Here is a 14,237-nt window from a genome sequence, read left to right as displayed (position 1 = left end):
CAAACTCAGACTGGTGGTTGCTAGAGGTAGGGGATAGGAATGGGTAAAATAGATTAAGATAGTAAAAGGCAAAGCTTCCAGTTATAAAATGAATACGTCCTGGGGATGCAGTGTATAGCATTGTGACTGTAGGTAAGAATACCATATAATATATTAGGACGTTTTAAAGTAGGTCTTAAAAGTTTCTCATCAGAGAGAGAAGGAAAAATTTGTAGCTGTGATATTTACTAGATTTACTGTGATCATTTTGAGATCAAATATATGCATAAAATCATGTTGTACACCTGAAACTATGTTATTTGTCAGTTAAAACTCAAATATAGTAAATCTTCCAAACTTAGGAGTAACCTAATAGAAAAATGAGCCAAAAATATGGTCAGGATAAAGAAAAGCAAATGGCTCTTAAACATGAGAAAATGCTCTTTCTCCTTCATAATAAATTAAAACTACCCGATATACTGTACCGTTGCTCAAAAGAGACTGGTCAAAACCAAGTTTGACAATCTCTTCTCTTGGTAGGGCCGTGGGGGAGATTCAGGCACTCTCGTCAGCATTACTAATGGGAATAAAAATGGTAGAATTCCTGTGGAAGTATTGGCATAACTAGTGAAATCATATACATTTACTTTTTGATACAGCAACCCTCCCTCTAGAATTTCTCCCTAAATGATAAGAGTATTCACTATGGCACTGTTTGTAAAAAGATATTGGAAAAAACCCAGATGTCTATCCATACAGCAGAGTACTGTGGGAGAATAAAAACGTTAAGGTATGGTTAAGAGAAAAACCGGTCAGGTACAAAATAGTGTGGGGCCCAACTTTTATGCAAGAATGTATAAGTACTGCATATGTACATGTATGTTTGCTTATATTTTCAAAAGGGGTAAACAAAAACTAACATACTTACATGAGAAGGGACGGACATGGGTTGGAGAGAGACTCCTTTTCTTATTTTTTATGGCTGCACTCACGGCATATGGAAGTTTCAGGCTAGGGGTTGAATCGGAGCTGCAGCTGCTGGCCTACACCACAGCCACACCAGATCCTTAACCCACTGAGCGAGGCCAGGGATGGAACCTGCATCCTCGAGGAGAGATCTTGGATTGTTAACCCGCTGAGCCCCAACAGGAACTCCTGGACTCCTCTTAATAGGACTTGTTTAATTTTACTTGAAAACCACTTAAATGTTAAAATATATCATGAAAAACAAACCAGTCTCTGGAGATTGGGAGGCAAAAAGGGAAGCAAATGGGCCAAATTAAGTGTCCAGTAACAATCATAAGCATTATTTTTTCAATTATTATTACTATTAGACAACCCTAGTGGCTCTATCTTGTTGACAGAAAAACCCAAAAAGAAAAATTAAAAATCTTTCAGTCTTACGTTAGTAATATATTGGCAGTATTAGTTTAAAACAGTTGCATGCCCTGCAGATTTAAGCAAAGAGGTTAATATATAAATGTAATTAGGACTAAAATTTTCAGTTTAAAAGCTATGAGTATAAAAATGTAGTGACGTCAAAACTCCAACCCTTACAGGTGCAAAACCAAAGGATTTTATAAGAACATGGTATTTGAAACCTTAGCCTGTGGATCTTAATTTTTTTTTTTGTCATCATAGATCCCTTTACTGTCAAGTCCTCAGTGGGATGAGCTCTGTAATCTCTAGGTATCTGTTCCTGATCTCAATGTGTCAGCAAGTTTGCCAAGTTATCCCTAGCGCTCTCTGCTCCCATCTTTAGCCACATTAATAGACACACAGCTCACAGCCTAATGGGCACTGTATATCCACTGCACTCTCCTCTACCTGCCTTGTTTCCTTTCTTCCTTTGTGCTACATCTGAACTTTTTGGCAGGGTCCTTTTTTCAGCTTTTTGACACTGTTCAAGGTAATCTGTGCAGTCTTCAAGCATCTTAAATGATAAAACTTAGGATGTTGTAGCAGAAATATTTTGGGAGTAGTGGCACAAGACAAAATACCACTTAGGTCACAATAAAGGCCTTGGCAATGGAGTTTTTATACTCATTTTAGTAATACTAACTTCCCTTTCCTGCAGGGCGAGTAATTTGTGTATGTGGTTTCTTTTTTAGATGGCTATTCATACGAAAAGGAAGCGATGGAAAATTGGATCAGCAAAAAGAAACGTACGAGTCCCATGACAAATCTTGTTCTTCCTTCAGTGGTACTGACGCCAAATAGGACTCTGAAAATGGCCATTGAGCGATGGCTAGAGACACATCAAAAATAAAACTTTATATTATATCGTGTTATTTATATCTTCTGTGATCTCATTTGAATGATTTAAAGGTAAATACTAATCAGACATTATTAACAGTGAAACAGAAGGAGAAAGGTGAATGTAGTTATCTATATAAATGATTTAGTCTTTTCATTCTTTAAAACATATGGACTAAATAACACAACTTTTCTATTTTCACTATAAAAGTCTTTTTAGTAGCAAAAAAAGGTTTAATCCGTAGAGAAATAAAGTTATATACTTTGACTTTAAATTTTAGTGCTCAAATTTATTCTTACTATATAGATCATATTCCATTATAACCAAAGCTTGGGATAATTTAGACTATAACAGGTATTTAAATTCTAGTTAATAGCCATTCATTTGAAAACTCCCTGGAATCCTCCTAAAGAGAATTTTTAGCAAAATAATTGTAGATCTGTTTTATGACTAAATTGAGAAAAATCACTGACATATTTAATGAATAATTTTGTTAAATTGTTTGCAAGATGGTAATGTTTTTTCCCCCACTGTCCAAACCTAGGTACAAGTTAGGTGAAATAAATTGTCACAGATAATTATCTGTGGACTTTGCTGAAACAGGAAGTGGCAAACTAGCTTTCTTTTAAAATTCTTAAAAGTTCTCACATAATATTCTGAACTAGGGTGACTATATATTTTTACACAGTAGACTGATAGCTAATACAGCACTCTGATAAGCATTCTCTCAGAAGAAAACCTCAATCTCAGAAGTTGAGATTGTATTGACTCTCTATTCCTGTCACAAGTTGTTTACCAGAATGGAAGGCATTAGTGGGAAAGCACATTAGAACTAAATTCTAAGGGCAGGCAGGGACCAAGACTCTGTGTGTACCCCAACCCACATTGTAGTTCTGAAATTCGAAAACACAGAAATAAAAGGGGAAAAGCAATGTCATTATATAGTCAGTCTTTTCCCCTGTATAAACTTATAGCTAATATGCTATATGTTCACAGAAAGATGGAGAGCCCAACTACAATGGAAGCCTCCAAATACCTGTTCTCTGTAATCACTGCTTTGTAAAATTTCTGTCATCCTACTGTGTTGCTGAATTTTATCTTTGTTTCATAGGATTCACAATCTGCGATCTAAGTTTTTTTTTTTTTTTTTCCATACTATACATGCTTCTCACATTCTTACACGTGAGGACAAAAAAAAGGGATGGGAATATGTTCTAGAAAGTGTTTTTCTCTTGTATTCTATAGAGGAAGTCTGAGAACAGGTCTAAGACAAGGCCTTTGAACACTGATATAGCCCACTGGACCAGATATATTTTGAAAAAAATGGACTTATTTTGCAAAGTTTTCACATAAAAGTCACTAAAAGTAATTTTTAAGTTTTCATATGAAATTACTAATCAGTTTTCATATAAAAATGACTGAAAATCCCTGAAGTCAATGACAGAAAACACAACGGATGGTTATTTGTTAAATGTGTTGAAGGTGATTTTCTGTTTCACTACAGTAGTTTCTTGTCAAATTAAATGGCTTAAAACTAAGATGCCAATAATTTACCAAAGTGTTTCTGATTTTTATACAAACAAACCAGAGCAGACAACTCCCTACAGAAAAAGCAAACCCAAAAGCGAGACAAATCAAATCCAAAACTACCCACAGGAAGGGACACCCCACAGCCCCTCTGTACCCTTGGCTTCTCGGCCCTGCAGGACTAGGTGGGAGCAGCCCTCACCTGCCTGCCCACTGCCCAGCCCTCAGCTTTCCAAGGAGACCACTTCCTGGAATAGTTGGGCCAAATACATTTACTAAGAATCTATCAAAATCATAATGTATAATAAATTCTAATAGTCACCCAGGCAGCATCACAGGAAGTCATCCAATAAGATTTATCTACTAAGAAACTTCCCCCCTACCCAGTTTTTTGTTTTACTTAGCATAGCTAGTAATATCAGTAACCACACAATCCCCAGCAGTTGCTTAGGCTTAAGATTCCAAGTCAGGATTTTTATCACAACAGTTTAATGTTTGTGCTCATTCATACTTCTTTGAAACTGAAATATGTGGGCATAAAGCAAGTATATATACACTTTTAACTGAAAGATAATATGATAACCCTGTTAACAGTAAAAACAGACACCAGGATTTCTGGAACGGAGACATCTGGAATGTTCTCATGCACTCTTCTCATTTCAGACCCTTAACTCTTTTGGGATTTCCAGAAGTCATCAACCTTGTGCTGAAATTATTAAAGTAAAATTAAATATGCATTTGGTAGTATTAACGTAAAAACAGGCTTTCTGTTTCTTTAGGGTAACGAAATTACCCAGGATTAAAGCAAGGCATATAGCTGATATCAGGATATTCTCTACTTATCCATTGTTTCATTTAATGCAAAACAATTTCTATTAATTGTTCTTTATTCCATATGGAAAAGTACAGTAGTTGTGCAGAAACAAAACTACATAACAAAAGAATAAGACTTCCACAAATATTAAAGGAAACAATAAACAATAAATAAGCCATTGTAGTTATAGCAGAACTCATGAAAAGCCTCTAAAAAATGATAAAGCTGTACAAAGTACACTGTACACACTTGGGAACAAGTATTGAAGAATGAAACCAACTGATTCCTATTGGTACAAAACCATAACGATGCTCACAGGAATCATTACAACTACTCAATTTTTAAACATTCTGCAAATATAGAACTTCCTTCTCCCCAATTCTAGAAAATAAATTTCACACCCCCAACATTCAAATACACTCCCACTTCTCTCAAACTAGCATTTTAACATCCTCCAATAGCACACCATTTTCATATAAAAATACCTTTAAATCAAGGTTCATTCCTGTACCTTATCTTTACATATGAATAATGCATCAATTTAGACTTAAGTAGCACCTCAAAGGTGTTCATATAAGTGAGATAAAGTGCTGTTACCGGTATACTGTTAACATGCCATAATATATCATTCAGTGCAATAACCAGCATGGACAAAGCTTAAAAGAACATGCAAATATGACTTTTTTTTAAAAGATTAACTTTTTGAAATAGTTATATTTACAAGTCTGAATACAACTTGGCTATTTCCTATGTACAACATGTGACTATAATAATTGTATAATAGAACAAAAGCAACAACTGACCACACCCTAAGTATCCAAATTAAATACTGTCCTTAAAGGACCTTGGAAGGCTTGGTCCAGGAGTGCCATCATTGATAAAAGCAGTTTGGGAACCAGTTGAGAGCTAATTTACATGTCACCGAGAATGCTATATTCCTAGTATTTAAGTCTAAATTCAACTTAACCACCCGTCATGATTCCAAACGGTTTGTACTGTTTCCAAATATTAAGAACACCTTGAAGTAGGAATATAGTTCCAAGAGGGGCTGTTAAAATATTTTTAATGAAAACCATAACAGAAGTTAAACATAAGCTATGAAGGGAACAATACTTGGATGTTCTCATATTTTGCTTGAAAAACAAACAAGCTATGTAACATTTACGGCTTGCAGGGGAGGGGGGGGAGTGATGTGACTCCTCAATGGAAGTGTAACTTGAAAATTCCATCTTTGGAAGTTCCCATTGTGGCTCAGTGGAAACACACCCAACTCGTATCCTTGAGGATGTGGGTTCAGTCCCTAGCGTCGCTCAGTGGGGTAAGGATCCAGCATGGCATGGCTGGCAGCTATAGCTCCAATTCGACCCCTACCCTGGTAACTTCTATAGGCTGCACCTGCGGCCCTGGAAAAAAAAAAAAGAAAAAAATTCCATGTTTTCTATAACACAACACCTGGATATTATAGCATGAGTTAAACCTATCACTAGACATTTACATTCTCTAAGAAATAATATGATCTTACCACATAGCAAAGGCTAGGAGAAAAATGATAAAAACCAAACAATTTCATAAGAGAAAAGCATGGGTTAATGTCTTCTTGGCTGTGTTAGGTTTTTAACATAATAGACATTACTCTGGTTTCCAATTCTGGTTAGCATTCTTATTTCTGGTGACATCTATCTATTTATCAAAGAAATTTAATCCCACGTTTTTAATATATCACTGGCATCTGATCCACCCCTGGGGGGAAAAATACATAGCTAAAAAGTAATTTTCCTCATGAACAATCATTTAATCACCACCAGAAGCCAACACACTGTTTTCCCAAATACTACAAATGGGTCTCTCTTAAGGCTCACACATTTGATTCTATAAATGATCGCTTTGGTTTTCCTGAAGGGAGGTGACTCCTGTGGGCTTCATTGCTGATATGAGGCTGCTGTTTGGAGATACTTTCCTGATACAGATGAGAAACAGTCTTAGTTATCCTGCTGTCTTGACAGTGGACAGGAATTTGGCACTTCTTTTCTTCTAGCTCCTTTGCCTGTGCCCCATTGTGGACACCTGCAGCCAGGGTAGAAACAGAACAGGTTTTGGCTTGGCTACTGTATCCTCCTGCTTGTTTAAGAGAGGGCTTCTCTGTGTTCGAGGACTGCAGGCCAGCTGCAGAAGGTGAGTTTGTCAGCAGCCCTTCTGGCACTGCACAGTGCCAGGCGCGGCTAGGAGGATGGCCCTGCTGCTGGAACCTCGCGGTCTTATCCATGATGCCCATGAACGGAGTGTTGCGTGGTCTGTGCTCGGCTGTGCCGCTCGGAATCTGGTTCCCAACCTTGTCTTTAATTCGAGCATCTGGCCCTGGGACCTTGAAGCCATCTGAAAAACTGCTGCTTGAAGCCAAACTACTGGTTGAACTTGACATCTTGATGCTGCTTGACGGGGAACCGGAAGAGCCTGAGCTGGTGAGGGAGGCTGGGTGACGCACGTCGCTGCAGCTCACGTGCCCTCCTGGGTTTAGAGGGGCCACATCCACAGCCACAGCAGCGTGAGGCAGAAGCCTGTCTGCAGTTTTTATCTTGCTTGGTAAAGGGCATGTGGCGTCACTCTCACTGGCTTGTTGCTGGACGCTGTGGCTGGGCCCTGGCCGATCTCCAAAGTGGCTAGAAGCAGCTCCCACAGTGAAGGGACCTGCTCCCTCCAGATGCTGGTTTCTGCTACCAGGGAGCCTACCTGGCATGGGACTCGGGGGAGGATTCTGAGAGGGGACCGGCATTTTCGAGCTGCCATTTCTCATGCTTAATGGTCCAGATCCCAGGTGCTGGCTGGTTTTCACGATCTGAGCCTGCCTGCTGGGCTGTACAGTCAGCCCCGGCTGAGCCACCGGCTCCCTGGGGGGCTTGCAGATTCCGGGCCGATTCTGTGGCGATGCTGGCCTGATTTTGGACTGTAGCCCTTCTTGAAGGTTTCGGATATAAGGGGAGGGGGCAGATGAGGACGGCTGGGACCTTGGAGCCAGGGGAACGGATTCTTCCTGCGGGGAAGTTTCTTCCTCTTCAGCCTCCTCAAGATGCAGGGGGTCGCTCAGGCCGGGGGCTGGGGTGTCCTCTTCATTGTCCGAGTCGGTGGGCGGAGCTGGCTGCGGGCCCTGCTGCTTTTGCTGCTGACTCCTCTGGAGCTGCTTGCATTCCTCCTCTACGCGGGCCAGGAGTCTCCTGATCTCCTGGTTGGTGGGGCAGAGTTTCACAGCTTCTCGCAAGTCAGCCAGGGCGGCTACAAACTGCCTTTATGTTAAAACAGAAGATGCAATTACAAGCCGTGTGAGAACAAGCTCTAATGTAAGTGGTCATAAAGCTGCTGTGCTAAAAAGAGCAGGGAGCCAAGTGGGTACTGCACACTTACTGTGGCGGCTGGCACCCAGTGAACTAGCTTAGAGTTACTCAGCTGAGTGGGAGCGAATTCTAACCTATATCTGCTACTCCAGGGCCCTGCTGTCTCTCTGAAGACCCCTGGGCTGGGGTGAGACCAGGCCTAAGGCAGTGGTGTCAAAATCCTCTTCCTATCGCCTTCACCATCCCTCTCACCACATCCATCTGCACCTCAAGTCCTAGTGACTCCTCCCTGCTTCCCCCCCCACCCCCACCTCCCGCTTCCCTCGTGGCTCTAGTTGGCAGGCTCTCTGACAGCCAGACTAAGCTAGGAACTTTATGTGGCAGTAAATGTCAACTGTAGTGGAGGGGAGGAATAGTTACTGAGATGTCTGCAGAAAATCAAAGTTTAGCCATTGCTAATAATATCCATGGCTGTGCCTCTTGGAAGCTACCAATTCAGCAATAAAAGGGAGGAGAGGCACTGCATCAGAAGCCCACAAAAGTCAAGCAGCAGCTCTGATGCCAGAGGAAGGCAGGAAGGCTTCTCCAGTCGAGTATCTGCCCCTGCTGGTACCTGCTACTCCTCTTTGCTCTCGCCCTGGCATAAAAGGCTTCGTAGGACTTTGGTTTCAATTCGAGAGCCTTGGAAGCAAATTCTTCCGCCATGCCGAAGTCCTGGTATCAACATTGAAACATACGAGTCAGAAGCAGCACTGAAACATGATTACAGGCAAGGTTTTTTTTTTTTTTTTTTTTCTTTTTGCCATTTCTGGGGCTGCTCCCACGGCATATGAAGGTTCCTATGCTAGGGATCCAATCGGAGCTGTAGCCACCGGCCTACGCCAGAGCCACAGCAATGCAGGATCCAAGCCGAGTCTGCAACTTTCACCACAGCTCATGGCAACGCCGGATCCTTAAGCCACTGAGCAAGGCCAGGGATCGAACCTGCAACCTCATGGTTCCTATTCGGATTTGTTAACCACTGAGCCACGACGGGAACTCCACGGGCAAGTTTTTAACAGGAGTTTTGCTCTGGAGGTTAGTGGGGAGCTAGGGCACAACTGGGGAGAGATGAAGGGGGAGGTGAGCTGGTATTTTTGTTGTGAATGAGGAGACAGTTAAAGCTTATTAGTGCTCTTAGGAGAAGATTTCAACAGAGAGAGGGAGGGAGAGAGAAAAAGGGAGAGAAAGAAAAGAAAGAAAGACAGAAGAAAGAAGAAAGAAGAGAAAGAAAAGAGAAAGAAAGGAAAGAAAGGAAAGGAAGGAAGGAAGGAAGGAAGGAAGGAAGGAAGGAAGGAAGGAAGAAAGAAAGAAAGAAAGAAAGAAAGAAAGAAAGAAAGAAAGAAAGAAAGAAAGAAAGAAAAAGAAAGAAAGGAAGAAGAAAGGAGAGAGAAAGAAGAAGGAGAGAAAGAAAAGTGACTGAGGAGGGAGAGAACGGGTGGAAGTAAGACCACTGGGAGCCCACACAGGGCGGGCAGCCTCAGGGTTCGGCCGCTGCCGCTGCTGGAAAGCGGGCAGAGCACGTGAACGCAGCAGCACAGGCAGGTCCACAGATCTGGTGGTGGGAGGATGAAGTTATTAAAAAATGAAGAAATAAAGTAGTACTGAAACAAATTTAGTTACTAGTTAGCTGTAAGTTAACTCCAACTAATTACAAATTAACCAGTTACTGGCATACCCTCTGAACAACATAATAAACAACTGGGCAGATTTTAACATGTTTGTATTGAACTTTACGGGGATGCCCTTTCCTTCCAAATCTGGGGACAGGCCACTCACGGGCAGCTGGGCAGGGGTGAGGAGCAGTCTGCATTTGTTTGTGATCACTGAGGCAGAGGGCCCTTTCTCAACGTCACACGAGGTGGGTGGCTCCAGTGACCTAATGGCAGTCACCTCAGACAAGCAGCCCCCCATACACCAGGCCCACAGAAAAGTGCAACCAACCAGAGGAAGGTCCCATAACTTGGTCTGTGGCGGGCAGGCCTTCACCACCACGAGATCATTCTATTGATAAAGGACTGAAATAAGGGGCCACGGCTTACATTTGTTTTCCTTCGGCAGCGAGACAGATTGAGATAGAGGGAAACTCTTAGTTCATTGAACGGTCTCATGTCCTCTCCGAATCCTTCTCGGGGAAACTTCCTTAAGGCATACTGGTACCTCTGGGCGGCCTCTTTCATCTTCCCTTTCTAGGATTCAAAAAAGCAGAGAAATTTATCCTTTTCCAGGGGCCCTAAGATGAAAAAGGGTCCTGATAAGCAAGGACCGTGGCCAGAACCGGTACACTAACCGGCGGGGACACACGGCCACGCGGTCTGCACAGGCGTCTGCAACCTGAGCTTCACACAGTAAGAAAGAAGCCGGATTTACAGGAAGAGATCTGTAAATTGCCCAAGTGATAACCGTCAATCTTAATACATCAGATCATCTCCTCTGGTATTTATTTTTGACAACCATTTCATGAATGAGCTCTCATCTAAAGATATTTTAATGCAAAGTGTAATAGAAATCAGATGGAAAAATGATGCAGTTCCTAAGGCAAGTAGAGCCTCGTGGATAAACCTAGAGCCTGCTGTAGAATAATAATTTTTCCTTTAAGAGGAACTAAAGCACCGGCTTTAAAACTCAGAACAGCATTGCATGTCATTTTCAAGGCTGAAGAAATCCATTTGTTCCCTTAGTTCTGTCGCACAGCAGGTATGGAGTCTGTTGAAAATGGCTTGGTATTTCTAACATAATTGCCTACCAAAATTCATATTAAAACCACTTCAAAGCCACAACAATACAGACTCTGAACTCAATTTCAAACTGATTCCAAGCCAGGCACCCTGCTGGGTCATGCTATATGCCTATTTGTGTGTTATCATTCAAAAAGAATAGGAAAAACGAAAACACAGCAAGTGTGGTAGCTTCGTGGCAAAAAGGATTACAATGGTCATAACGTAATTTTTGTTTTCATCATCTTTTAATTCTGTCCTATCACAGAACTCGAAAGAATAATGATCTATGGAAATGGCCAAAACATATATTTAAACCAGAGGCCGGCAAACTACAGCTTCCAGGCCGAACCTGGCCTGTCACCTGTTCTACAAATACAGTTTGACTGGGACATGGCCTTGCTCATTTGTCTGCGTGTCACCTTGGCTGCTTCTGGGTCACAAGAGCAGAGCTGGGAAGCAGTGACAAGAGACCACAGAGCAAAGCCTAACACAGTTACTACCTGGCCTCTTGTGTGTGTGTCTTTTTAGGGCTGCACTTACAGCACGTGGAAATTCCCAGGCTAGGGGTTGAATCGGAGCTACAGCTGCCAGCCTATGCCACAGCCACATCAACACCAGATCCAAGCCATGTCCGTGACCCACACCACTGCTCATAGCAATGCTGGATCCTTAACCCACTGAGCAAGGCCAGGGATTGAACCTACGTCTTCATGGATACTGGTCAGGTTTGTCACCACTGAGCCATGACAGGAACTTCCCGATCTGGCCTTTTACAGAAAGCATGCTGCCCAATGATCTAAACTGGAGGTCCTATTTTGAAAACTTTTAAAGTCAAACTTATTAATCTTAAAATTGTATTTCCATTTCTAAGGGAAAATGGGAAAAAATTAATTCAGTCTTCTGAGTAACTGAATTATATATTACTTGACTATGTAATAATATATCAAGTAATTATATATTACTTGACTATGTTAAGTAAAAATCTCTCTAGAAAGAGTTTCAAATTGCAGTAGCTTCTAGATATTAAAATTACCAAAGCTTTGGGAGATTTAATGACTCTATTCTTCTGAAAATGTCTCCTGAGTGTTCCTTTCCCAAATCTTAGGACGCCAGGTGCCAAGCAACTTCCTGTAGGATGTGCCCGTTAAACCAAAAGCAACTTTGCCTTCACACCAAGGCTTCAGGCCATAAGTCATAGCTACAGCTGCAAAGATTCATTCAGAAATGATGGTTCTCAAATGTAAAGAGAAGTGCTTTCTATCTTGAAGATTCTGCTGTTAAGATATCAAAGGCTGGGCATGAGGCCAGGCCAGCACCTCTGGGAACTTCTATTAGCTAAGCTACATGCATTCTGTAAAGAAGCAGAGCCATGTCCATTATACCCCAAACCAAAAGGTTGCTCAGAGGCTGTTACAACATCACAGAAAAGGGCGATACCACTTACTTTGTACATCATGTTTCCTTCCTCCATCAATTTCTGTAAAAGTATAATCAAAATATCAGGTTTGGAAGTAGCCATCGCCCAAGCAGCATTTCCTGCAAAATAAACATGCGTTCAGAGGCACTGCAGCGGTCCTGGAGGAAGGGAACTCAATACTTCTGTGGTCCCACCATAGCTGAGCCCACAAACTGCAGGGAACCCCACCTGTGTGTCCTGCAGGCCTGGGACAGCAGCAGCTAAGGAAGGGGAGTGCATGGAGAGAGTGGCACCCAGTGGCAGCCAGTCCTTGCAGTGGGAAAAAGTACTGGTATGTGGAGGCACCAGCACTGCCAGGATCCCCCCCGCACCCCCCATGGGGATTTGCTTCTGAATCATCTCATTTTCCCATAGAGCCTGTCACAGCCTTGACCATGGGTGGGCAGAGGCATCTCTTCTTAACAGGATCACCAGCAACTCCACCCTGAGCTGAGGATGCCAGGTTCAGCCCTTCCGCGCCCCCTCCCATGGCCACTTCTCTCCAGCCTCAACTAAGCCCCTTCTGCACACGTGCTGGGAGCAGTGCCCTCAGGTCAGGTCCACGCTGCAACCTGCTGCTCACTAGGGGCTCAGGGGGACTACTGGCCGCCTTCAGGCTTGGGTCTCCTCCTTTGTAACCTGATGTTATTATCACAACTGTCTGACAGGATAGGTGAGGATTAAATATCTTAAAACATGAAACTGCTCAAAATAGTTCCTGACACTGTGAGCTGCTCACTAAATTATTTCACTCTCTTCATCTTGGGCCCTCCCCATAACTGCTGGCAGCCAAAGGTCTGTCATTCAACCTGAACAGGGCCATCTGGTTACAACACAGAGGGGCTCTCCCTTCTCAGAGCTCCCACCACCAATGTGATCCTCAAGTTAGCCTGAACGTTCCCTCCCAGAAGCCACTTCCCTTCCCAGCTGACCAGACGCCTCCTGAACAGTGATTCCCACGCTCGGCTGCTCAGTACAACCACCTGCAGAGTTTCGGCCACTGACCCTGGGTCGTTCCCAGGAACCCCCGCACCTGCTCCCACCCTCCCCGAGTGCTGGGCTCCTCTTCAACACTGGCCTCTGCCTTCTGCCCACTCAGGCATCTTTTAAATACTCCCAATGACGGTGATTAACTGAGCCATAGGGAAAGATGAAAAGCCTCTCCAAACACCTGATCTCTTGGTTCTTAACCTGGCAACAGCTGAGTACGGCCCCCGGCATATACCCCCAAACCCGAAGCCGCCTGCCCTCCTGCAGCTGGACTGGGGCATTTACTGACCTAACTTGGCTCCTTTCCTCAGCAGCGTAACTACTACAGACGTGTTCCGACAACCGATGGCTCTGTCCAAGGGCCGCATGCCGCTGTGGTCCACGTGCTCGATCACGGCCCCCTTGTCCACCAGATACAGCACCTGCAGAGGGGAGAGCACAGGCCCTGAGGGCGCAGGTGGCAGGAGCACTCCCCTCGCTCACCACAGCTGCTGCAGAAGCTGGTGGGCTTTGCTCACTCTCCGACCTTAGATGCCTCTGGCCTGACGGGATCCTAGGATGGAGATGAAGCTGATACAGAACAGAGAATGAGAGCTACAATCCACAGCTCAAACTTGCTCTGCTAAAGGGATTTTGATGTCAGCAGAGAGGAAGGCAGGTGGTGCTCCCAGGGCGTGTGTCCCTGCACCCACAGATCACAGATGGCTACACTCACGTCACCCTCTCTCTCACCCCATTTCCCCAGGCCACAGAAATGAGACACAGTCACCTTTTCATCTCCAATTACTTAGGAGGCAGCCTTCCGCCACAGCTCCAACCTGCTGGCAGGTTATGGCAATGGGCACTTCAGAAACCCTCCGATCCACACAGCCTGTGTGTGGAAGCTGGAAAAATTAGCAGCTTTGGCGCCAGCTAGACCTGATGGTAAATCACTTTCATGCTTAAGAGACTCAAATATAAAGATGGCAAGTTTGAAACCACGGTGTAAAGACTAACTTAATGTGATAAAACAGCTGTCACTTCCACTAAACAAAGAACACCAGCAAAAACAATGCTGGTCACTGAAACTGCTCTATTCATTGGAAAAGAAGTCTATAGCCTGCTTAAGTTTCAGTCCCCCAGCTGCTCA

General features: G+C 43.4%; 3 protein-coding genes and 1 long non-coding RNA gene across 46 annotated transcripts in view; 1 reads left to right on the top strand and 3 right to left on the bottom strand.

Moving 5' to 3' along the window:
* Positions 1–2,510, top strand: part of WDSUB1 (WD repeat, sterile alpha motif and U-box domain containing 1) — a 71,403-nt gene extending 68,893 nt beyond the window's left edge. For 11 of the 14 annotated variants that reach the window (XR_014830490.1, XM_085001208.1, XM_085001200.1 and 8 more), the window contains one exon: positions 2,091–2,510. Coding sequence is in view for 10 of the 14 variants with exons in the window: in XM_085001208.1 (XP_084857334.1) it covers positions 2,091–2,248 (158 nt within the window). In the remaining 4 variants the exon portion in view is untranslated. The remainder of the gene's footprint in view (positions 1–2,090) is intronic. The other 3 variants (XR_014830493.1, XR_014830492.1, XR_014830491.1) reach the window with 1 other exon arrangement.
* Positions 1–14,237, bottom strand: part of LOC146395936 (uncharacterized) — a 1,175,949-nt gene that overhangs the window by 385,329 nt on the left and 776,383 nt on the right. The gene's annotated exons all lie outside the window — the stretch shown is intronic.
* Positions 1–14,237, bottom strand: part of DAPL1 (death associated protein like 1) — a 933,549-nt gene that overhangs the window by 559,005 nt on the left and 360,307 nt on the right. The gene's annotated exons all lie outside the window — the stretch shown is intronic.
* Positions 4,633–14,237, bottom strand: part of TANC1 (tetratricopeptide repeat, ankyrin repeat and coiled-coil containing 1) — a 246,037-nt gene continuing 236,432 nt past the window's right edge. For 27 of the 30 annotated variants that reach the window (XM_085001112.1, XM_021074760.2, XM_085001117.1 and 24 more), the window contains 5 exons: positions 13,398–13,530; positions 12,107–12,198; positions 9,985–10,131; positions 8,517–8,617; positions 4,633–7,855 (listed from right to left, as the gene is read on the bottom strand). In XM_085001112.1, the coding sequence (XP_084857238.1) occupies positions 6,433–7,855; positions 8,517–8,617; positions 9,985–10,131; positions 12,107–12,198; positions 13,398–13,530 (1,896 nt within the window). In that variant the 3' untranslated portion in view covers positions 4,633–6,432. The other 3 variants (XM_085001126.1, XM_085001124.1, XM_085001125.1) reach the window with 1 other exon arrangement.

This window comes from Sus scrofa, chromosome 15 (assembly GCF_054392235.1).
Source record: "Sus scrofa isolate SSC_HxYL_T2T_F1_AM1 chromosome 15, Sscrofa_HxYL_maternal_Yorkshire_Landrace_v2.0, whole genome shotgun sequence".
Taxonomy (NCBI): Eukaryota; Metazoa; Chordata; class Mammalia; order Artiodactyla; family Suidae; genus Sus; species Sus scrofa.
This window is presented reverse-complemented; position numbering and strand designations above follow the sequence as displayed.